General features: G+C 34.6%; 1 protein-coding gene across 1 annotated transcript in view; it reads right to left on the bottom strand.

The window, feature by feature from the left end:
* LOC128981875 (dipeptidyl peptidase 9) overlaps positions 1-25,044 on the bottom strand; it is a 143,750-nt gene extending 118,706 nt beyond the window's left edge. Inside the window, exons 1-3 of the mRNA XM_054404873.1 lie at positions 24,943-25,044; positions 1,765-1,993; positions 217-426 (exon numbers count right to left, since the gene is read on the bottom strand). Coding sequence (XP_054260848.1) covers positions 217-426; positions 1,765-1,980 — 426 coding nt within the window. The 5' untranslated portion in view covers positions 1,981-1,993; positions 24,943-25,044. The remainder of the gene's footprint in view (positions 1-216; positions 427-1,764; positions 1,994-24,942) is intronic.
* Positions 25,045-25,328: the final 284 nt, after the last annotated feature.

A 25,328-nucleotide genomic window follows, 5' to 3' on the forward strand; every position in this document is an offset into this window, starting at 1 on the left:
CTAGTTAAGTTTAACATGGCGGTTTATTCTCTAGATTTTTCCAGCTTTTTCAAGATTATTACATAATACTTAAACTTAATTAAAAAGTTCAAATTAGGTAGCCTAGCCTAACTAATTAAATTGTTTGTGTTAATAATTTATGAAACTTTTTAAATTATGTAGGCTACTTGTACATCTGAATCAATAAAAAAATTTAACAAAGACTATTAATACTACCATGTATCCAGTATCTATACACTGAAACAGTGTGCTGGCTGCCGGGAACACCAATTTCCCTGATGCTTGATGCAGTTCGTACGAGGTGATACCCCAAGTGGCAAGTCGACGACGTTCCAACATTAACTGCTCTTCCCTTGATGAACGACATCCTAACGATACACTCTGAAAATTTGACTCAATCACCGGATGCCATTGTAGCCTTCCGCTCTACAACAAACAAAAATTGTGTTACATTAAGAAGTGGTAGCTTATTTGGAACTAGGATGACGTAGATTTTGAACATGTAACAAACTTTCAAAGTTTTGTAGGTTTGGATAATTTAAAATAATATAAAACATTGACAAAACATTAAACACAAGATTAACGTTAAAACGCAAAACATAAAAAATAAAATATTAGGAAATTGAAATATTTAACTAGGAATGTCTATATAAAAACTAGAGGAAGTTGATGTTTTAATACTATAAATAAAACTATTAAACAGAAATAAATTAGCTAAGTTAAGGGTTCCTAAAAAATATTCTCAATGACAATTTATTAATACCCTGCAGAATGTGCAACTACCTTCAGACAATAATCTACCTATTCTATTAGAGACAGCATTGCATAAGATTTTAGATTGAAAATCTTTTCTATTTGACCACTTAATTTAACACCAATGGATAATTTGCTCTTTATAAAACTTAAAGGCAATTGAAATAAGTCAAATGGAATATTCTTTGACAATTTTGTATTGATTGAACCTAAGTTACTGAAAGAGTTTTTATGCAGCTTGCATTACTAGGTAAAAGCAAGATAAGTGAAAGTGCTAGACTAGTAGCTTTGCTAATGCAATCACAGAAAAAAATGAATATTTGTGATCATGAGGACATCATCATCATTCCCTCGGTCAGGGCAAAATCGTGAACATTTTTCTTGGTCTTTGGGACATTATGAATTTTCAACTGTGCTAATTCCACAGATGATTCCTGTGATCACAATAATATAACGAGAATTAAAAATTAAAACTTGACTTTGTGCTCGATCACTCAATCTTTGGCCTATTCGGTATTTGAAAATGTTTTTGTTTGTGTTCATCTCATTAAATGAAAATATTTTTTTATAGGTTTAGTTCTTTCCTATCATTGAAACATGTAAATTAACTTTAAACAATGTTAAGTTGATGAAAGCATTTTGTGATTGGGCTTAAAATAACTTACTGCTAAATATTAGTTCTTGAAATAATTTTATGTTCTCCGACAATCAAACAACAAAATTTTTTAAACTATTGTACCTAGGCCTATATAATTTTTGGTACTTTCCTGTTAAAGGGAACATTCATTATTATCGATGATTTATTTTCGATATATTGATATTTTTGTTTTACTTCACGATCCGTATTTTCCTTCTGTTTTAATATCTTCAACTGCATTTAAACTACAATTCAAATTAAGAACTAACCTTGTGATGGAAAATGTTCTCAATAAACTTTTAAACAACATTAACTCACCATCACCAACCAATGAACTTCAAACAAAGAATTTTTACAATAATAGCTAAGGTTACCTTAGGCTCATCAGGAACAATATCAGTGTAGAGCAGAGTTGTCTCCCAGCCATTAGCTGGAGTGCTAAGGAAAAATATTCGTGTGCGTCCATCTTTTAAAGTTCGGAATTCAACAGAGCTAGGGATGATTGTGGAGAGACTTGACAACTGGCGGCGAAGCTCTAACACTACTTGTTTCAATTCCGACCAGGACTTTTTATGGCCACCATTCTCCATTTCAATTTATAACCTGAAAAAAATTTAATTCAAAGAGTATCTAATAGGCGATCTATATTCGTATTAAATGATGATTAAATATCTCAATAGACACTACCTATGACATTAATTAAATATATTGGACAGCACTTTGTCAGTGGTCCAGTCAGACAAACTTATCATTTTACCTACACCAACTAGGCCTACTGTAGCCTATGCAATGAATGGTCTAAGGTCTAAAAGAGTGGAGTAGGATTAGGTAAAGCGTTCATTAACCAAGCAACTACCTATTTAAAATGAGGAGAGCTTAACTAACCAGAAGAGTTTACCAAACTTAAGGCTATTTATGAAAGGCATACCTAAATCAATTCCAAATTGTTGCTTAGTAGGTCTTTAAAAGTTAGAAGTTCATTTTAAGTAAGTCAATCTAAAGTAAAGGAATAAGAGTGATGGCATTAACAAAAAAATAATCAGCGTCTCAATTGCTAGGAAATGCTTAACCTGCGTACAGTTCCGCAGGGAACCTGTGATATGTTATCAGATGAACAACGATCGGATAAATATCTATATTGATTCCATTCCGTATAAGTTATTGATTAAAAAAAAATGTTCTCCCCAATGTACAAACATTAAATTGAGTTAGGCTGTATGATTTGTTTTTATTGATTATTTAATCAATAAGTTAAAAGCATCAACTAATGAATACTTAAGTAGACAACCCATTCATATGGACGAGCTGTGGCTAATTTTTATTAAAAAAGAACATGGTAGGCTACTTACGTTCTTTGGAACCAGTCACAGAATGCACTAGTGTCTAAAATTCTATTGTCCACCTTTTTCTTTTTGCTAACTAAGTTGAGGGGTCATAATAGTTGCCATAGCTTACAATAAGTCATTCTATTTTTGTTTGACTTGGTAAAAAAGTTCATGAATTCAAAAGAAATCAGTAGTTTACATCAGCACTTAAAAAAATCTGTCAGTGACTCAAATCAACTACAAAGATTTTAATTAAAAAACTGGCTACAACTTAAACATGGGTATGAAATAAAATGTCTATCTGTATTAATAGTCAAAGATAAAACTATCAATACTGTTTTTAACAAAAAGCCAATTATATTTTATGACAAGTAACAAAACAAATAATAATGGAAACCGTAATTAATGATAATGAAATAAATAAATATCATTAATAAAACATAGGCCTACTACCTTGGTAGATTTCTCAGCCTTATGGAACAGATGAAGAACATTTTTTGTTAGTTCTGTACAGTGCAATGTAGAGGTTGTGTTTTGCTTACAATTTGTTTCTTGTTATTTCACTCATTTAAAACCTTGTTAACCAAATAAAACTATCTAATCGTAAACAATAACTCGTTCCCTAGTTATAGGCCTATAACCAAACAGTAAAGCTCACATCATGGAAATAACCTAAAAATAATATAAACAAAATTTCGTCGACACTAGCGCCCAGTCTCACCGTATATGAACTAGACACAAAAAACAAGCTTCAAATTTTAAGTGGAATGGGATGAGAAGTCTATGTTTTGGTTAGTCTAAGGTAATAAGTTAGGTACCGTACTAAAAAACCTACAAATCTGGGTATAGTACATATCAATAATGTTGATATAATAACCACATAGAAATAGAAAATTCATGGTTTCTTCCATTTCTATCCTTTAGAGGTAGGCCTAGCTAAGAAAAAATAAGGGTAAAATAACAAATACCCCCGCCACAGCAAACCTGCAGACTAAGCAAATTTCCATTTGCCTGATTGGATTTACACTAAAATGTCTCCTTAAAAATATCAGATTTATTCCCTTAAATAACATTAGTTTAGAGTACTTAGGTTTGTTGCAACAGGGAGGGTAAAATGGTGTTTTTTTGTAAAATGTTAATAGTTTAGTATGAAATTAACGCATTTTCCAAATTTGATCAAAATATGATCGAAAACAAGCAAACTGCAACAGTTTACTTATTCTCCATATAAGAATAACATTGGAATTTTAAATTTAGCCTACAGTTTTCGGAATTTTCTCTGTGTGACCATTAGGCGCATGATAACACTTCAATATATACTAAATTATTTGTTTTTTTTAAGCTCTACGAAATGGTTTGGAAAGAAAATGCTAAATATTAAGTTTTTAGGGTCAAAAATGGGAAAAACTAATTTTTGCCTCATAAAACCCTGTTCCCACAGTCCGATCATGCTGGTTCGCCAACTCGTTGAATAAACATAGGTTTAACGTTTGTACCAAATTTCATCAAAATCGGATGATTTTTGGTCGAGTTATCGCGCTAACGGACACATATATAAATATATATATAGGCCTATATACAGGGTTAGTAAAAAGTGTGGAGACCCCCTGTTATTTTTTTAACGGCCCATACTAGAAAAACTAAACTCGGCACACTATTATGGCATGTTATGAAGTACTTTTTGGGCATAACCGCCACTTGGCGTTCATCCCCAAAATGGGGGATTTTGGGGAAACTAAAATATTTCAAATATACAAAGACCCATAGAGTTACCCCTCATTTTGAAGGTCCTGGTAAAAGAAAACCAACAACGCAAACTAGAGGTCTCTATCTCAGTTCAGTAAAAAATGGCAGCCAATTGAAATTCTCATAAGTTCCCAAACCCAAAATGGGGGATTTTGGGGGAAACTCAAAAATTTTAAATGATAACCTCCATCGAGTGACCCCTCATTTTGAAGGTCATAATAAAAGAAAAGTAACAACGCAAACTATAGGTCTCTATCTTAACACAGTAAAATATGGCAGCTAATTGAATATAAAATTGCAAGTTATTTGAAATTTCTAAAGATTTCAATCAGCTTCCATTTTTTACTGGATTGAGATAGAAACCTCTAGTTTGCGTTGTTAGCTTTCGTTTACCAGGACCATCAAAATGAGGGGTCACTTGATAAAAAATCCCACATTTTGGGTTTGGTAAGCAAGTGGCTAATAGGCTTAAAAAGTACTTCATAACATGCCAAAAAGGTGTGTAGAGTTTAGTTTTCCTAGTGTGAGCCGCTACAAAATTTACAGCAGGTCTCCAGACTTGGAAAGCTGTAAGTTAAATTGAACTTCTGAGAATTTCAATTGGCTGCCATTTTTTACTGGATTGAGATAAAGACCTCTAGTTTGCGTTTTTAATTTTCTTTTAACAGGACCTTCAAAATGAGGGGTCACTCGATGGGTCTTTGTGTTTGAAATTTTTGATTTTCCTCCAAAATCTCCCATTTTGGGGATGTAAACCAAGTGACGGTTATGCTCAAAAAGTACTTCATAACATGTCATAAAGGTGTGCCGAATTTAGTTTTTCTAGTATGGGCCGTTAAAAAAATAACAGGGGGTCTCCACACTTTTTACTAACCCTGTATATAAATATATCTTACTAATCTTAATAATATTATAAATGTGAAAGTTTGTGTGTTTGTTTGTTTGTTTGAAGTTCAATCACGCATTAACTACTGGACGGATTGGGCTGAAATTTGGTATGATTATATAGCTAATATTCCCGATTAACATAGGCATATTTTTTTCTCAAAAATCCTTTCGGGCTCCGCCCCAGTGGCTCTGTGGTTCCCCATGTTAACCTTATGAGTATTCATATTTAAAGGGAATAAAAGTTTTTAGTCAGCTGTTTCATTAAAGTTCAATCACGCAATAACTACAGGACGGATTAGGCTGAAATTTGGCATGATGATAGCTAAAATTCCCGATTAACATATAGGCCTATTCTTACCTCAAAATTCCATTCGTGCTCCTAACCTAGCCAATTTAGGTTAGGTTAAAGTTTGGCTTAGATTAGTTTATGATAGGCCTAATATAAAATAAGGAAATATACTTCAATTAACCAAAAGACGTTTTGTACAGGAATGATGGATTTACCTCCTAACGATAACTGTTGGAAATCCATTATGTATATTACCAATGACTTTGGTTAATTAATGGACGAGAACTTAGGATTGTTGTTAACTGAGATTTGGTTGATTTGCCCATACTTTGTGTTCACTAGTGACACTGGTAAGTAGGCTAGGTGCGGGTGGACTCTTCCATTTTTGCGCTCACGTTCACTCATCCCGTTACGCGCAGAATAAGCGTACTACTAGTATTTAAAATGAATTAAAGACTTTAGTCAGCTGTTTCAACTTAACAAGTTGGTTCTATAATATGCAATAGCTAAGAGGGGAGTTAGTTTATAAGTTTAACAGGGTGCAGGGCCGGATTTCCCAATAGGCCCGGTAGGCCTAGTTGATAAAAAAATTCCAAAGCATTGTGATTCTGAAGTTCATAAGAAGAATTGTTAGGAAATATAAACAATTTTTCAGAATTACGCATCAATTTTGTTACAAAATTGGTAACGAACATTGGTTATACGGGAGTAGGCTGTGGGGATGTTTACGTTGACGAGCGCCAAAGGGGTACGCATCGTATTGCCACTGCACTGCCACTACTAGTATGCTGGCTCGGGCTCGGGCTCGGCACTACAGGCATTACTGATCAGAGTGATTAGGGGCAAATACGTGCTAGACATTCTTACCACCCTCACCTCACAAAACAAAAGTCATTAGGCCCTAACTAATCTTTTGATTAGTTTACAGCCATCTGCAGGATCAAGTTAAAATGTATAATAAGTTGTGTTGAATATTAAAACAACAATGAATTTACCTTTAAAATTAACAAAAAAATATTAATCTCAGTTTGCATTAGATTGTAAACAAATTCAATACCCTCCAAATCATTATTAAGTCAATGCTGTCATTTTCTCCTCAGACCTAAGGATCGGTACGGTTGACCAGAATATTGCTATGTTTTGCTTTGGAAATATAACCTAGATGCAGTACGACCGTAGATTAAATATAACTCAAGTCGACTTCTTATGACACTGTTAATTCAAAATCTTTTCATGTCTAGTTCATGTTGGTGACACTGGACGTTAGTTTTGACGTAATTTTGTTTCTATTATTTTAGGGTTAGTTCTATGATGTGTGTTTTAATTTCGGGAGCCTACCAGTAGACCGACAAGATACTTGGTCGTCTGGCCACTAGACCGTCTTTTTTAATTAAATAGATAAATACTGAAAACCAGTATGTCGACAAGTTATTTCATCGTCATTCCAGTTGACCGGCCTGTAAAACTAAATTATTATATACGAGAAACCAACTTGTCGTCAATCGACCCGACCGACTTACCACTTGCTCGTCTTTTAGGTGGGGATAGGGGGCAGAGTGGGAGGAGGTAACCGGGGATTACCCAGGAGTTTGAGGCGCTTCTCGTGGTTGAACCACGTCGCTCGAGGCTAGAAGTCAGTCTTGCCAACTGAAAGTAGCCTAGCTCCGTCGAACACTACACACTCGGCGTGTTTATACAGTCTGGAGTTTAGTTGACGTTGGCGCGCAATTCTAATGGATAGTTTCGTCGTTTCTATAGCAACCGTGAAGTGACCTCGTTCTCGCGCATTCCTCTGCCTTTGTATTATTTAATCTGCTTTGAAAGATAAGACTCGCTTATGTGCATTGACTATTGAATCAAATAACAATATCATTAGGGGGTTTTGATCGTTTGTTTGGATAAAACTACGTACCGTATATTGTAGAATTACATTTGTAGTGTGGTAATATGGTGTATATATATATCTATATAATTAATACGCTACATGAAACTTTGTCGGTTGAACTCCTCCGCCATTTCTTAACCGATTTTATCCATTGACATCTCATTGGAAAGAGCGTGTCGCGTAGATTTGCCAACTGGCCTTACATTTTTTACAAAGTCCCTTTGGGTTCTGCCCCAGTGGCTTTGAAAGTTCCCATGTTATCCTTGTGAAGAACATAATTGTTTACATTTTGATCAGCTGTATAATTTAATTGCTGTTATTTATTTTTCGATTCAATGAAACGCATTGAGTAAATTTATTTACTATTTGAGTTTGTGTAAACATAACCCCCAAAACGAAAACGGACCGTGTTAGTATGGTTGTATCTTGAATTTATATATTTATCGTTGCTTTGTGTCGCTATGACGGATCGTGTTAGCATGATTGTAACTTAAATTTGTGCATTTATCGTTGTTTTGTGTAGCTATAATTTGTTTATTTGTTGTTTTTTTCTTTTAAATGCCTCCGACGCGACAACAACGAAACATAGAAAGGAGGCGTACACGTCAGCACCTGACCCTGGACAATCTCAACTATTAGGTTACGAATGCGAGCTAACACTACCCCTAAAAGACTTTTCGATCTCAATTTGACCCTCTATCAATGACATGTGTTGCCTGTACAGCGAGGCATTTTGAGAAGGAGAAAACCAGCCGGAATGCTTTAGGTTTATCAATAACGAAGATCAGGGATTTAGGTAATCAGGGTCTGAGTTACACAATGGTAATATTTGAGTTGACTCTTTTTAAACTCTTTTTAAACTTTGAGTTAAACTTTTTTAAATATGACTGTTATTGGTTTTGAAATAACCCCTGTAATACTTTGCAATTGCTTGAATTTGAGCAACATGTACACTAGTATATATATAGGACCTGTGTATAATTTTGGGTAACATGGAGGTCAATTTACCTTGTGTAGGCCTATATCAAAAAAGTTTAATATCTTAAATTAATCCAAACGATTCATAGTAGCCAACAGGCACAAAGTATTGTAATTATGCAAGATGTTGTAAATTTCAAACATGTGTAACAGTTAAGTTTACTGCAACAGTAGTTCGTTAGGATTGCCTATTTAAGTAAGTTGTTATTAGGTGTATAAGTCGTTCATCAAGCGTCATGAGAAACGAAATCTGTTATAGAAGTGAAGAAATACAGTTAATCAAATGGTGCTGTATATAAAATATCTGCAAATAAAATTAGAGTTTTGTCTGTACACTGTTCAGAATGACATATTTTCTGTTGTTTTTGCGTTTATACATTAAAAAACTTTTAATGTTTTTTCTCAATTTCTGTCTGTCTGTCCGTCACGGCCCAGAAGATATTTTACGTAGTGTTTGCATGTAAAGATGAACAAGAGGTCTTCTCCTGAAATACGAATACGAAATACGATAGGCATTTAAATAGTCTTTTTGTATTCACTGAATTGGCGAGAGTGTATTTAGCCAAATATGCATCGCTACATATGAAATAACCTGCCACCTCGAGTAAGCTCTCCTGGTACTTGTGTTGTAATCAAACATTGTCACATTTTTACACTACTACGTACAACAGAAACAAATGAACTTACTTGTCAGATAATGAACATCAACATGAAGTGAAGACAATAGTTTTTGACACTTGAGATTATATATCAATCACTAAACAAACATTCTCCCTTCCTACCCATCATTGATTGGTGTGTTTATAATGGCCGTCACTGCCCTTCCACAGACAGGACCACTGCATTCCAAAGCAGCTGACTGGACTTTCTCTTTCCTCACCCCTGCATTGTTTGTATATAAGGGCGCTGACCTCTCACGGCCGCACGCAACCCTCACTGATCACGTGAAATAAATAACCCGTATTTGAGATGCTTCCCAGGCCTTACTCAATTGTCCGAAACCATTATTATTTTGACGTTGGTTATTCGGTTCTAATCGGTTATAATCGGTTCAGTAGTTTCGGAGGAATAATTGTCACAAAAATCCTGCTTGCGTATTAAATAAGTACGAGAGCACGCCCCGTGGTCGAAAAATCGACCAAAAGTATGTTTTGTGCAAACTTTTCTATTTTCACCCCACACTGTAAATAAAACATGTGATTGGAATGTCTTCCATTTGTTTTAATTTTCTGTTTATATTTTGTTGTTATTTCGTCATCACCATAGCAACCCATAAGACCCATGTTAATTTTTTAAAATTTCAAATTCATTTTTTGTGCTTATTTTTGAGCCTATTTTAATTTATAAAGGGATTCTGCACACCTACAGGAAATTAGCTTTCTAACGGTATGCGTAGATTTTCCCTACGATACACACGAGCTGAGAAAAAAGGTTTTAAAGAAACATGCTCGCCTATTAATATATAGATAGATAGATGTGACTGTGGACCCAATTTTGTACTAAACACACGCTGTTGTTTGATCTCGAGTAGCCGACCCAGTGTTAGCATCAAAAGGCCAAAAACTAGGAACGTAGCGCCAGCCACGTCCCTTTCACTTTCAGCAATTTTACAACCCTCGCCAACCCTACACATCCAAAGACAGAGAGAGAGAGGGAGAGAGACAGTAAAACAGCTGTCGAAGTCGATCGGGTCGACCTAGCCTCGGTCGTCAACTCGCTTTCTTTTTCTTCGCCTACAAGCGTTTGAATATGGGCGCGGGAAAACTACTTGTGTGATGCGGCACGCGTAATACCGGAAAAGGCCTTCGGATAGTTCTAGAGCGCCGCCAGAATTGGGTCGCAGGAGTCGCGTTTTAGTTGCCACTTTACTATTGAAGACTCTTAAGTGGCAAAAGAGTTTATGACGAAATATACCCCCACCGCAACAAACCTGCAGACTAAGCAAATTTCTATTTGCCTGATTGGATTTACACTAAAATGACTTTTTGAAAATATCACAGTTATTCCATATTTAAATAGAATAAGTTTAACAAGTACTTAGGTTTGCTGCAACAGGGAGGGTAAAAGTGTATTTTTTTTGTAAAATAATAACATTTTATAAATAAATAAATGATTTTTTTCTAATTTAATGCAAATATTTTCATAAACAAGAAAACTACTACAGTTTACTTATTCCCTGGTGTGAGTGAGGGTATACATTCAACTCTAGAAAATACGCTGGTCAACGAACGACAAAGAGCCGCCGATGTCTAGAGTTTCCTTGGATGGGTGGCCGACCGACCGGTGGTCATAGGGTGGGTCGCCGGAAGACTGCCCCCCGGAAAACTACCCCCCCAAGCAGGTTCCTACGTCATATTGACGTCAGAGACCGGGGGGGTAGTTTTCCAGTCACGGACACTCAAATTTAGTTGTCAAACAGTTCTAATCTAACCTAACCTAACCAACCAAACTTGCTGTAACATTTCGAAAATCTGTTTTATATTCACCACACGCATTTTCTATTATCCAACGGAATTACTCGAATTAAAATTAAAATTACATAGCATGATTTGTCTAGGGGGGGTAGTATTCCAGTAGCGGACACGGCTTCCATATTGGATAGTTAGCAGATTTTGTGACGTCACGTTTCACCTGGGGGGGTAGTTTTCCGGGGGATAGTATTCCGCATCCCCCATAGGGTGACGACACAAAGGGGGTGGTAGGCGGGTATCCGTGTCGGCCAGTGAGTCAGTGTTACCGGTGTTACTTCAAAGATGAATTATTGCCCTCGGGGAATCCCGAGGTAGGCGCGGCGCCGCCAGCTCGACACTTGTTTCGGTCACTGGTCTTGGTTGATTGTTTCGTTTTCGTTTTACTATCTTTTGATACTTTTACATAAACGATATAGCCATGATATATTACTAATGAAAATTCAATAAGTACATTGCACACTATAAAAAAAACTTACATATAGGATAGTTCATGTAAACAGTTGTTACTTAAATCGTTTGGAACTCTGGCCACGTCTATATTCTTCATTAGAGTGAACTTAACTGCAGGCTATTCAATAGACTGTGAAAAAAAACTGTGAATGATTTTATGTACTTGTTTTTTTTAATAATTATAGCAAAAGCTACCAATCTTTGTCATCCGCGTCATAATTCTTGAGCTAACTACTTCTGCAGTGATATACCTTACACGTCACAAAACTGTATTAACCCTAGATCCAGTACCTCTGCTCCAACTAGTATTATAACATTGCCGTCCAGGAATCTTTGAACATATAGTTTGACAATAATTGCATGGATAGTACAGCCGTTTTAACAAGGATTTATTTACTATATGTTCTTAAAACTGAAATTAATTAGAAATAGCCTACTATTAAAATAAATTAAATTAATTAATTTGATGTGAATTTAGCTAACAATTTAGTTGAATTTAGTTAACAACACTCATACAAGTTCATAAACATAAACCAAATAACATTTTTTTTTACTAGAAACGATTTGCAGGGTCGTCCAGATGAACTTGGAAATAGTACCATAGATAAAAGGAGTAGACATACTCTGTCATACATACATGTCAATACTCCTTTTATCTATGATAGTTCATTAGAAAATCTGAATATACAGTAGTGCCGTGCATTTGAAGTACTTACTCAGAACACAGACTTACTTGAGGACAGTTACACAATAAAACGCAAAGATCCACGGAAGTAAAGACTACATTATTTAGTAAAAAAAAAAAAAAACAAGGATGCGTCAGTTAGGGCCAGTTAGACAATTGAAGTACACAGAATTGAATCACCATAGTATTGTCCACGCAACAACGTGAGAGGATAAAACATGTACTTCTTCAATTATAATTACATGTTTCTGTGTAAAACCGAAGACGTCTACAGACTTTACTAAGAAAAACTTCTCCCCGGTAACACAGGCAATGGGAATTCCTTCTAGACAAGGTTTTCAATAGGCCTACAACAAAATCATAAAACAAAAGATGTTTCTCAGGCTAAGTAGCACACTGTGCACTTCAGCAAATAAATAGTTTACCGAGATAACTATTGCTTACCAAGACAGCAGTGTCATTAAAGGATAAATAGTACAAACTAATGTCACCAAAAGTCTAAATTCATTCTTTATTTTATTTTTTAAGAGAGGGAAAAATAGACAACAAAGCTTTAAATAACCGGTATTATCAATTTGTATTTATCTCTCAATTGAATAAATGTAACGGTAGTTACCTCACCACTGTTAACAATATTTGACCCTCCTATTACATAAATATGTTAGTTAATTTAATATTCAAACTCGTGTACATGTTGCTCGAATTCGAGCAATTTCAAAGTATTACAGAATTTATTTCAAAACGAAAAAAGTAATAATCAATGAGTTTAAAAGAGTCAACTCAAAGATCACCAGTGTGTAACTGCTGGAGATACTCACGATGTATATACAGTAATCAACATTTCCTGTAAATATTTTATCATATTTCATAAATTGGTATTGCTTTTTAATGTTTCTACAAATGTTTCCTGACTTATAGCTGCATAAGGTTGTCCATGTTTATCTTATTTATTGATAAACCTATGTATGGCACCACCCTTGTCGCCAGCAGTAAGTTTACAAATTTCAGTAATTTTTTAATAAAGATAAACACTTTTTTGATCATATTAAGGACTTCCTGTTGTCTGTAACAATTTTATTTGTTCAATCGGCGTATTTTTATTTATTTAGCTAAATAAAACATTTATTTCATTGAAGTAAACTAATATAGGCCTATTTATATTCACTGTACTGTGTATAACAAAATATCGATTGAGAAACAAACAATTACACGTAATAAGAACCTCGCTAGTCCGCTGCATTGTGATAGCTGAAAATCGTCGGAATGAAAACCGCCGCTACAAGATACAGAAGTTGGTACGCCTGCAGTGCCCTCCACAGCTGCGCGCGCCGCTGGCACTGCCGCTCAACACATCCCCACCTAAAAGACGAGCAAGTGGTAAGTCGGTCGGGAGAATTGACGACAAGTTGGTTTCTCGTATATAATAATTTAGATTTACAGGCCGGTCAACTGGACTGACGATGAAATAACTTGTCGACGTACTGGTTTTCAGTATTTATCTATTTAATTAAAAAAGACGGTCTAGTGGCAAGACGACCAAGTATCTTGTCGGTCAACTGGTGGCCCCCCTTTAATTTCTTGTAAAATAAACAGGAGACGACCTATTGTTGATGATTAGATCGTTTTATTTTGCATAAACTAGGTTTAAACATAGATAAAACATACTCCTTAAATAACAAGAATTGTTTTCAGCTAATCCAAAATTATGACAAATCTACTAAAGGAGGATGTTTAATCTATGGTATCACGTACTGTATGGAGTTTGTTTTTTTGGGGTCAACATCCCAAAATCATCTGGACTTGGAATCAATGGCCATGTTTTTTTTGTTTTTTTTGCCGGAATGATTGGTGAGGTGGCAGGTGGGTTATGTTGTTTTGTTTCAGTCCCACGGCCACAAACTTGAGCATTTATTAAAAGCATAAAATTGCTTAAAGTGTTTAAGACGGCATTTTGTTAAGGCTAAACAAGGCAATTCTTTAAAAAAAACTTGCAATGATTCCAACGAAGAGTGGTATTCAAGCAATTAACTTAGTTAGTTTAAGTTAACTACCTATAGTTTTAAATAAAGGTTTGACGGAAAGTAACTGGGACCAGACTAGGGGGCGGGAAATTATTTGGGCTTAGGGGCGCAAAAATGCTAAATCGGCCCTGACAGGGTGGTGCACTATTATTATTATATTGTTGCCAAATATGGCAACAGCTAATTTGAACTAACCAGCAACAAAAAGCTGTGATACACAATGAGATCTGTCAAAGTAGGATTATTTACAGTTACGTTTATGTTTTTAATTTCATGAATAATTTGTGATATTGTGCGAATGTTTGATAATTAATTTTTTTCTATTGTTTAGGTTCAGTGGTTGAACATTAGGGTTAGCCTATGCTAGATGTGCTATAGCATACCGTACCGTAAATTTAAAGAACCAAATTTTATCCAACTGTGCCCACCCCCATTGCAAACGCAAAGCTTGAGTAGCCTATAATTGTAATAATCATTTTATACTTATATGCCAACCCCGTACGAAGGACAGGTACTCTGCTAGTAAAATTATAAATGCCAAAAATTCTAACAAAAAATTTACAGTTCAGAAGAAATGGCATTCAAAGCAAAATCTTTGACAAAAAGTTCATGTTACCGATGGGATTCGAACCAAGGTACGGTACCTCTTGTATATTAGCCGGGCACTCTATCCACTACACCACGAAAACCGAAGGATGTACATCGTATCGTGGTTGTAATGGCGTTCCGGGCCCCCACAACCCGGTGACGTCACTGCCTGACGCCTAATCCACGTTCGGTTACTGGACGAGTACCTATCCTCTGTGTTGTTTATATCCATATCTAATCTAATTAACTATGCAGCCCGATGTGTAACTCACTGATCAGGTATACTAATTCTAAACCACTTCTAGATGAGCTAGAGACTTGAAATTTTCGGCGTTTTGTAGGTCTAGTGCCCAAACCCTTTGGAAAATTCGGAAAAGTCGCATTTTTTTATTTTAACTCCCCCTTATTCAAGAATTTCCCCCCCAATGCTATTCTTATGGGAAATAACATTGAAAAATGCCGACTTTGGTATGCTCATCTGAACCACTTAGAAACGTGCTAGAGACATCAAATTTGCGTAGTATTGTAGTAAGAGATCTTACATTACCGGTGGGATATGCAAAAGTCCCATTTTCAAATTTTAACCCACCCAAAAATCCAAAATAGCGGACCTCTGAAAACGAAAAAAACACTTTTTTTTTTCAACCGGATGTAGCTCGAAAACGGTAAGAGATAGAAAAGATTTGAAAGTATATCCAGGAACAGAAATTAAATTTTATACAAGACCCTCTTAAGCGTTTTCCGGAAATCGCACTCCTTAACCTTCAAAAAACGCACTACTTTCAAAACTTAGTAAATTTCTTTGAAATTTTTTACGGTTTTCGCTATATTTTCATACTTAAATAATTCTTTTTTGCAGATATTATTAGTGCTCTGTGTTCTTCTTAATTTACTTTAAATTTTACACATTTAATGTTTTTTTGTATCCTTACTCCTTAACCTCCAAAACTTAGGTTTAATGTCAAAATTTAAAGGGTTTTTACCACTTTTACAAGCCCCATGTTATTCTTATGGAGAATAACGTTGAAAATGGTAGACTTTGGTGTGCTCATCTGAACCACTTAGAAACGTGCTAGAGACATCAAATTTGCGTAGTATTGTAGTAAGAGATCTTACATTACCAGTGGAATATGCAAAAGTCCCATTTTCAAATTTTAACCCCGCCAAAAATCCAAAATGGCGGACCTCTGAAAACGATAAAACAAGTTTTTTTCAAACGGATATAGCTCGAAAACAGTAAGAGCTAGAACAGATTTGAAAGGATCATAGCGAAAGGAAATTAAATTTTCTACTGAACCTTTAAAGCGTTTTCCAAAAATCGCACTCCTTAAGCTTCAAAAAACGCCCTAATTTTAAAATTTTGTAAATTTCTTTCACATTTTTTACGGTTTTCGCTATTTTTTCATATTTAAATAATTTCTTTTTGCAGATATTATTAATGCTCTGTATTGTTCTTACTTTACTTTATATTTTACTCATTTAATGTTTTTTTGTATCTTTACTCCATAACCCCCAAAACTTAGGTTTAATGTAAAAATTTAAAGGTTTTTTACAATTTTTACAAGCCCCATGTTATTCTTATGGAGAATAACATTGAAAAATGCCGACTTTAGTATGCTCATCTGAACCACTTAGAAACGTGCTAGAGACTTGAAACTTGGTAGTATTGTAGTATGGGATCTTACATTACCGGTGAAATTCCCAAAAGTCCCATTTTCAAATTTTAACCCCCCCAAAAATCCAAAATGGCGGACCTCTGAAAACGAAAAAACACTTTTTTTTTCAACCGGATATAGCTCGAAAACGGTAAGAGCTAGAAAAGATTTGAAAGGATCTTAGCGAAAGGAAATTAAATTTTCTACACAAATCTTAGGGCGTTTTCCGGAAATCGCACTCCTTAACCTTCAAAAAACGCCCTACTTTCAAAATTCAGTAAATTTCTATGACTTTTTTTACGGTTTTCGCTATTTTTTCATACTTAAATAATTCTTTTTTGCAAATATTTTTAGTGCTCTGTGTTCCCCTTAATTTACTTTAAATTTTACTCACTTAATGCTTTTTGTATTCTCACTCCTTAACCCCCAAAACTTAGGTTTAATGTTAAAATTTAAAGGTTTTTTTACCACTTTTACAAGCCCCATGTTATTCTTATGGAGAATAACATTGAAAATGGTAGACTTTGGTGTGCTCATCTGAACTGTTTAGAAACGTGCTAGAGACTTGAAACTTGGTATTATTGTAGTAGGGGATCTTATATTAATGATGAAATTTGCAAAAGTCCCATTTTCAAATTTTAACCCCGCCAAAAATCCAAAATGGCGGACCTCTGAAAACGATAAAACAAGTTTTTTTCAAACGGATATAGCTCGAAAACAGTAAGAGCTAGAAAAGATTTGAAAGGATCTTAGCGAAAGGAAATTAAACTTTCTACTGAACCCATTTAAGTGTTTTCCAAAAATCGCACTCCTTAAGCTTCGAAAAACGCCCTAATTTTAAAATTTGGTAAATTTCTTTCAAATTTTTACTGGTTTTCGCTATTTTTTCATACTTAAACAATTCCTTTTTGCAAATATTATTATTGCTTTGTGTTCTCCTTACTTTACTTTAAATTTTACACTTTACATGTTATTTCGTAACTTTACTCCTTGACCCAAAATACTTAAGCTTTACCACTTTTACGAGCCCCATATTATTCTTATGCAGAATAAGATTGAAATTTGATGACTTTGGTATGGTCAAATGAATCGTTTAGAAATGTGCTAGAGACTTGAAATTTGTGAGTATTCTAGTAATGGATCCTAAGTTAATGGTGAAATTTGCAAAAGTCCAATTTTTAAATGTTAACACATCCAAAAAGGCGGACCTCTGAAAACGACAAAACACGTTTTTTTTTCAACCGGATGTAGCTCGAAAACGGTAAGAGCTAGAATAGATTTGAAAGGATCTTAGCGAAAGGAAATTAAATTTTATACAAAACCCTCTTTGGCGTTACATTGGTAAATTCAAAATTTGGTAAATTTCTATAAAATTTTTACCGGTTTTCGCTTGAATTTTTTTTATACTTGAATAATTTATTTTTGCAAATATTATTATTGCTTTTCCCTTACTTTGCTTTAAATTTTACTATTACATTTTTTTTCGTAACTTTACTCCTTGACCCCCAAAACTACGAGCCCAATGTTATTATTATGGAGAATAACATTGAAATTTAATGACTTTGTTATGGTCATCAGAATCGTTTAGAATCGTGCCAGAGACTTGTAATTTGGCAGTATTGTAGTATGGGATACTAAGTTAAGGGGGAAATTTGCAAAAGTCACATTTTAAAATTTTTAACTCCCCAAAAATCCAAAATGGCGGATATCTAAAGACGATATAACACGTTTTTTACGGCTATAACTAAAAAGCAATAGGAACTAGCCAAGATTTGAATGGATTTTCATGTTCAGGAATTTAATTTTCTACAAAACCCTTACACGTGTTTTCCGAAAATTTCTCCCCTTCACCCCTAAAAAACGTCCTACTTTCAGAAATTGGTATTTTTCAAATTTTTACCGGTTTTCGCTATTTTTAAAAATGTTATTAATGCTTTGTATTTTCCTTGGCTTAATTTCGGTTTTAATCATACATGTTTTTTCGTAACTTTACTCCTTGACCCCCAAAACTTAAGTTTAATATCAAAATTTAAAAGGTTTCACGAGGTAATAATAGACTCTTTACCTTTTCTGTATGCACAAGGTTATTAAAACTATACAAAGTTTACTGTATTAGAGCTAACACCAAGGTATGAATATAATAAGGACCATTTAAAAAGTCCCCCCCTCTCGAAATCCCCCTTATATCTATCCTATAGCTACCACAGATTCATCGGTCTAAATCACGTTTACCAATTTCTAGATTAGCTAAAAATCCTGAAATTTGCACCCTGTCCGCCTGTGGCACATTTGTACTTACAAAATTTTACCCCCAATTTTCGCTACTTTTCCCAAACTAAGTAAATTCGTTTTGCAAACATTATTAATATTTTGTATAAACTCTGGTTTACTTAAAGTTTAATCCCCCTATCGTATTTCCAACCCCCCCCCCTCCCTAATATTATATCCTCCCCCGCCCCAATGGTATTCTTACAGGTGCGTAAGTCTAAATCACGTTTACCCATTTCTAGATTAACTGGATGTCTGAAATTTGGCCCGATTGTTGGTCTTGCGCCCTGTCCCCCGTGGCTCATTTACCCCCAACCAAAATAGGGGGCCTGGGGGCGGAGCCCCCAGCGAGCCAAAGGCGAGTCTAAACTATACAGGGTGTTCATTTGTAAACTTTCCATATCTGTTGTGTGCAAAGGTAAGGCTTTTAACACTTGTTTGTTCTCATTTCCCCCTAATTTGGACATGCCAAATCCAATAAAATTATTTTCAATTTCGAATAATGCCCCAAAAGGGCCCAATTTGGGGGATAGGGGTGCTTTTTGAGAAATTTTCAAATGTAAACATGGGTTGTGTGATACATCAATTTAAAGGTCTAATCACCCCGACTATTTTGGTGCAATAAAAATGTAATTATCTTTAACCGTATTTACAGGGTGGGTCAAAACGTTTTTAAAAAGGACTTTGAAGTTAAGTGCCGTATTACCCGAACTACTGAACGGAACAGCGCCAAATTTCTTTCCAAGCTTATTCTTGATCTACTCTTTAAGATAACTTGTAATAAGGGCATTTTCCATGTTATCTTCTAATTTTTTAAAAATCTCAAATTTTAAGAATAAAAGAAAGGTGAAAACTCAAAATTCTTAAATAGCAAGGTATAACAAATTTCATACCACGTGAAAGGTCCTTTTTTAACAAACATTTTACGTATTTAAGTTTTCTTTCTATCTCTTACCGTTTAAAAATTGCAGTAGAAAAACTGAATTTTCTATGGTAAAATTATAACTAGTTTTCTAACAAAACACATTGCACTTTGCTCAACGATGTATTATGATTAATTACAAATTGATCAAACAACTTTTACTTGTGTCAGTTCATCTTGGACCCTTCATCCTGTTTTTTTCTCATTGGGAACTGAGCCAGTTTCAGAAATTTCTTAACCAAATCATTTACAGCTTTATGACTTAAGGTCTTACCTGGATATCTATTGTTAAACACTTTGCAGTTTTCCTGAAACACTTTTGTTCTGCCCAATAAGTAAAAATAAAGTCTATTTTTTTTAAGTGTACACCATATTCGATTAGATGCTACAGAAAATAGTACTTTTTGAAATTAGTACACCGTTGACTAGTCAATGGTACTACAGAAAGCAGCCCACATGTAGGTTGTCCTCATCAGCTATAAGACTTGTTTTTCACAAATTAAAACATAACGACTTGTTTGTCAATCAGGGTATCAATAATTATGAATTGTTTCCTTCAGTTAATGCACCATTAAATGTGTCTAGAGACGAATTTTGGCTGTTTTATTAGAAAACTAGTTACAATATTACTATGGAAAATTCAGTTTTTCTACTGCAATTTTTAAACGGTAAGAGATAGAAAGAAAACTTAAATACGTAAAATGTTTGTTTAAAAAGGACCTTTCACGTGGTATGAAATTTGTTATACCTTGCTATTAAAGAATTTTGAGTTTTCACCTTTCTTTTATTCTTAAAATTTGAGATTTTTTAAAAATTAGAAGATAACATGGAAAATGCCCTTATTACAAGTTATCTTAAAGAGTAGATCAAGAATAAGCTTGGAAAGAAATTTGGCGCTGTTCCGTTCAGTAGTTTGGGTAATACGGCACTTAACTTCAAAGTCCTTTTTAAAAACGTTTTGACCCACCCTGTAAATACGGTTAAAGATAATTACATTTTTATTGCACCAAAATAGTCGGTGTGATTAGACCTTTAAATTGATGTATCACACAACCCATGTTTACATTTGAAAATTTCTCAAAAAGCACCCCTACCCCCCAAATTGGGCCCTTTTGGGGCATTTTTCGAAATTGAAAATAATTTTATTGGATTTGGCATGTCCAAATTAGGGGGAAATGAGAACAAACAAGTGTTAAAAGCCTTACCTTTGCACACAACAGATATGGAAAGTTTTCAAATGAACACCCTGTATACAGCCGCTTGTGTAACTGACTGGGGATACAAATTCTAGACCACTTCTAGATGAGCTAGAGACTTGAAATTTTCGGTGGTTGTAGGTCTAGTGCCCAAACCACCCATAAAATTCCAAAAAGTCGTATTTTCAAATTTTAACCCCCCTGAAATTTCGAATTCCCCCCATGTTACGTCCAGAAAACAGATTTTTTTGTGACAGCACTAAAAAATCTGTTTTCTGGACGTATGGCCATGGTTGGTATATCCTAGGCGTGCGCTTGGTTGATCACTGACAGGTGTGCGTGTGTGTGTGCTAGTTCTTGCGAGTGTGTGTTGTGTGTGTGCGTGTACGTGTGTAGGTGTGTGGGTGTTTATGTAAGGTGGTATGTTTTAAAAGTTTATTGTTTCTTTTTACATTAAATATTGTAAATAGATTATAGTATTTTATTTGTATTGTACATTGTTTTGTTTTATTTGTATGTTTAGATTTGTATAAACAGGTTAAGTGTAAGAGAGGGCCATGTGGCCCTAACTTTGCCTGACTAAATAAATCATTTTCATTCATTCATAAATCATTTTCATTTTCATTTTCATTCATTTTCATGTTATTCTTATGGGGAATAACATTAAAAATGGCCGACTTTGGTGTGCCCATCTGAACGGTTTAGAAACGTGCTAGAGACTTCACATTTGCGTAGTATTGTACTATGGGATCTTAAATTAACGGTGAATATCGCAAAAGTCCCATTTTCCAATTTTAACCCCCCCCAAAAATCCAAAATGGCGGACCTCTGAAAACGACAAAACACGTTTTTTTCAAAGGGATATAGCTCGAAAACGGTAAGAGCTAGAAAAGATTTGAAAGAATCTTAGCGAAAGGAAATTTAATTTTCTACAAAACCCTCTTAAGCGTTTTCCAAAAATCGCACTCCTTCAGCTTCAAAAAACGGCCTACTTTCAAAATTTTGTAAATTTCATTCACATTTTTTACGGTTTTCGCTATTTTTTCATACTTAAATAATTTCTTTCTGCAGATATTATTAATGCTCTGTATTCTCCTTAATTTACTTTATATTTTACTCATTTAATGTTTTTTTTGTATCTTTACTCCTTAACCCCCAAAACTTAGGTTTAATGTCAAAATTTAAAGGTTTTTTACCACTTTTACAAGCCCCATGTTATTCTTACGGAGAATAACGTTGAAAGTGGTCGACTTTGGTATGCTCATCTGAACCGTTTAGAAACGTGCTAGAGACTTTGAACTTGGTATTATTGTAGTAGGGGATCTTATATTAACGGTGAAATTTGCAAAAGTCCCATTTTCAAATTTTAACCCCGCCAAAAATTCAAAATGGCGGACCTCTGAAAATGATAAAACACGTTTTTTTCAAACGGATATAGCTCGAAAACAGTAAGAGCTAGAAAAGATTTGAATGGATTTTCATGAACATGAATTAAATTTTCTACAAAACCCTATTAGGTGTTTTCCGAAAATCGCACTCCTTCGGCTTCAAAAAACGCCCTACTTTCAAAATTTGGTAAATTTCTTTCAACTTTTTACCGGTTTTCGCTATTTTTTCATACTTAATTAATTTCTTTCTGGAAATATTATTATTGCTTTGTATTCTCCTTACTTTACTTTAAATTTTACTCTCTAGGCCTACATGTTTTTTCGTAACTTTACTCCTTGATCCCTAAAACTTAATTTTAATGTAAAAATTTGAAAGTTTTTACGAGCCCCATGTTATTCTTATGGAGAATAATGTTGAAAGTGGCCGACTTTGGTGTGCTCATCTGAAAGGTTTAGAAACGTGATGGAGACTTGACATTTGGCAGTAACGTAGTATGGGATCTTAAATTAATCGGTGAAATTTGCAAAATTCCCATTTTCAAATTTTAACCACCTCAAAAATCCAAAATGGCGGACCTCTCTCCTTTTAAGTCTTTTTTTGGTTTTCGCTACGTTTTCCTACCTTTGCGATTTTTTTGCAATTATTATTAATGCTTTGTATTTTCCTTAGTTTACCTTAAATTCTACACTGTACATGCTTTTTCGTAACTTTACTCCTTAACCCCTAAAACTTAAGTTTAATGTCAAAATGTGAAATATGTTTACGAGCTCCATAACATTTACAAAGTTTTAAAAGGACTCTTTACATGTTATATGGGCACAAGGGTATTGCAACTATACACACTTTACTGTATTAAAGCTAACACTAAGGTGAATGTAAAATGAACCATATAAAAATTCCCCTCCCCCCCCCTCAAAAATCGATTTCTCCCCTTATATCTTTCCTATAGTCACTACAGGTGCATCGGTCTAAATCACGTTTTCCCCCTTCTAGATTAGCTGGATATTGAAATTTGGCGCCATTGTAGATCTTGAGCTCTTGTTTAAAACTGACATCTACAATAATAACCCCCGCCCCAAATATCGAATTCCTCCCCCCTCCCCCAATATTATTCTTACAGGTGCATCGGTCTAAATCACGTTTACCCATTTTTAGATTAGCTGGAGATACTGTAATTTGGCCCAATTGTTGGTCTTGCACCCTTTTCGGAAATTGACATTTGAAAATAATAACCCCCTTCCAAAATATTGACTTCCCCAATGTCATTCCTACAAGTGCGTCGGTCTAAATCTTATGGGAAATAACTTTTTAAGCTTCTGACTTTTTTATGGGGAACGGAAGCCCCCCACACAATGACTTTTAAAGACTACTTTTCGGTAATAACCATCTTACAGTTATTTTTATTTGTATTGCCTTCTTGACTTCTTTACAATTCTTTGACTTGGCCTTTCAACCCCTCCCCCCCCCCCCCAAAGTCTTGAATTCCCCCCTTTTATTTTTATAGGAAATAGGTTTGAAAGTAGATATTTGTAACTAGAGATTTTTAATTTGCCAAGGATGTAGTAAGTAATCTAATAAGTCAACACCCCACAATGGGGTACTGGGGCTGGACTCTAATCTACTAATGACGACTAACTAAGAAATCGTTATTACATTAATATTGATTTTCCCTATTACGACCCCAATTATCCTTATTTTGTCACTTCGTTTGACCAAAAACTCACTTGTAAAAATACCTTACCATCTTATAATCTTACAGCATTTAAAAAGATATTTTTATTTTTTTGTTACCTATTAGCAGGGGGTTTGAATTGGAGCTCGGACTTAACTTATAAACCTCCTCTAAAATAAACATGGAATTGCTTTCATATAACGTAATATCGTAAGTTTCACTTCCTGCTTTGTTACAACTAAACTCTTATCTACCTACTAATCTTTTTTTATAAACTTTAGACAAGAGGTTTTATTAGGTTTTTTTTAAGGTGGAGCTTGAAATTAACTTGCCAACCTCCTCTAATGTATTCGTGAAAATTTTTTAAATTACGTAATATTGACTGTTTTACTGCCCACTTTGTTTCAACTTTGTTACAACTCTAATCTACTAATGACGACTAACAGCTAGGGGGCCTGGGGGCGGAGCCCCCAGCGAGCCAAAGGCGAGTATATCATAAGATGGTCAAATTAAATTCAATAAAATATTAATATAGATCTGAATGAATATCGATATATTGATACTTATCGTTATTCATCTGATAGTACCAATATCACAGGTTCTCTACAGAACTCTACCCCTTAGCCTAGCCTCACAGTTGAACAGATGGAAAATTAGTAGGCCTACCTAGGCCTATTTTTAAGTTAATGCCTGGTCCTGTGTTGAAATTATCTTGAGTTGGGACCAGTAGGCCTACAAATGTAATTAAGGGATAGGTCTATATGTATAAGCCAAATTGATAAAAATAACAAAAAAAAGCATTCGCCTAGGCTTGTGAAAAGCAAGATCTTGGCCTAGGCTAGTTACAAAAAATAAAAAATAAACATCTGCTTATTTGCTAGCCACACACTTGGTGTCACCACTAATACTAACAGTTTATTCATTATATCATTGAAAGGTAGTCCAGTTACTGGGTCTGTTGACGAATATTGAACCCAAATAAAAACTAAATGACATACAGATACAGTACAACTCAACAAGTGAGGTTATCTTTCGAAATATTTTTAATTCTCTCATTTTAAGTGTGAAAATTATCACAAAGAAATTTAACAAGGAAATACTAATACTATTCACTAAATACGAACATGAAAATCCAGATAGAAAGGTGAAAATCACACTGTAATACTTGTGAGAAGTTGCAAACACAACACAACTTTGACTTACGCTACGCTAGCTTTGATTTTGATTTGCTTTTTTGCTAAAAAAAAAACAAATTAAATTATTTAGCTAGCAGTAGCAGACTAGACTGATCAGATCAGATTCAAATTCGATTCGATAAAGATTCAATTATTCTCTAAAGTTTCCAACTCTAATTTCATAAAAACAATTTTTTTAAAAATACCCCCGCTGCAGCAGACCTGCAGACTAAGCGAATTTTAACTTGTCTGATTACTTTTTTACTTAAATATTTCCATAAATAAGACATACAAGACAAGAAAAATTGATTTTTGGTGAACAGCTGGTTTTCACA

This window comes from Macrosteles quadrilineatus, unplaced genomic scaffold, assembly GCF_028750875.1.
Source record: "Macrosteles quadrilineatus isolate MER2022 unplaced genomic scaffold, UCM_ALF_1.0 Scaffold_1__1_contigs__length_201487025, whole genome shotgun sequence".
Lineage (NCBI taxonomy): Eukaryota > Metazoa > Arthropoda > Insecta > Hemiptera > Cicadellidae > Macrosteles > Macrosteles quadrilineatus.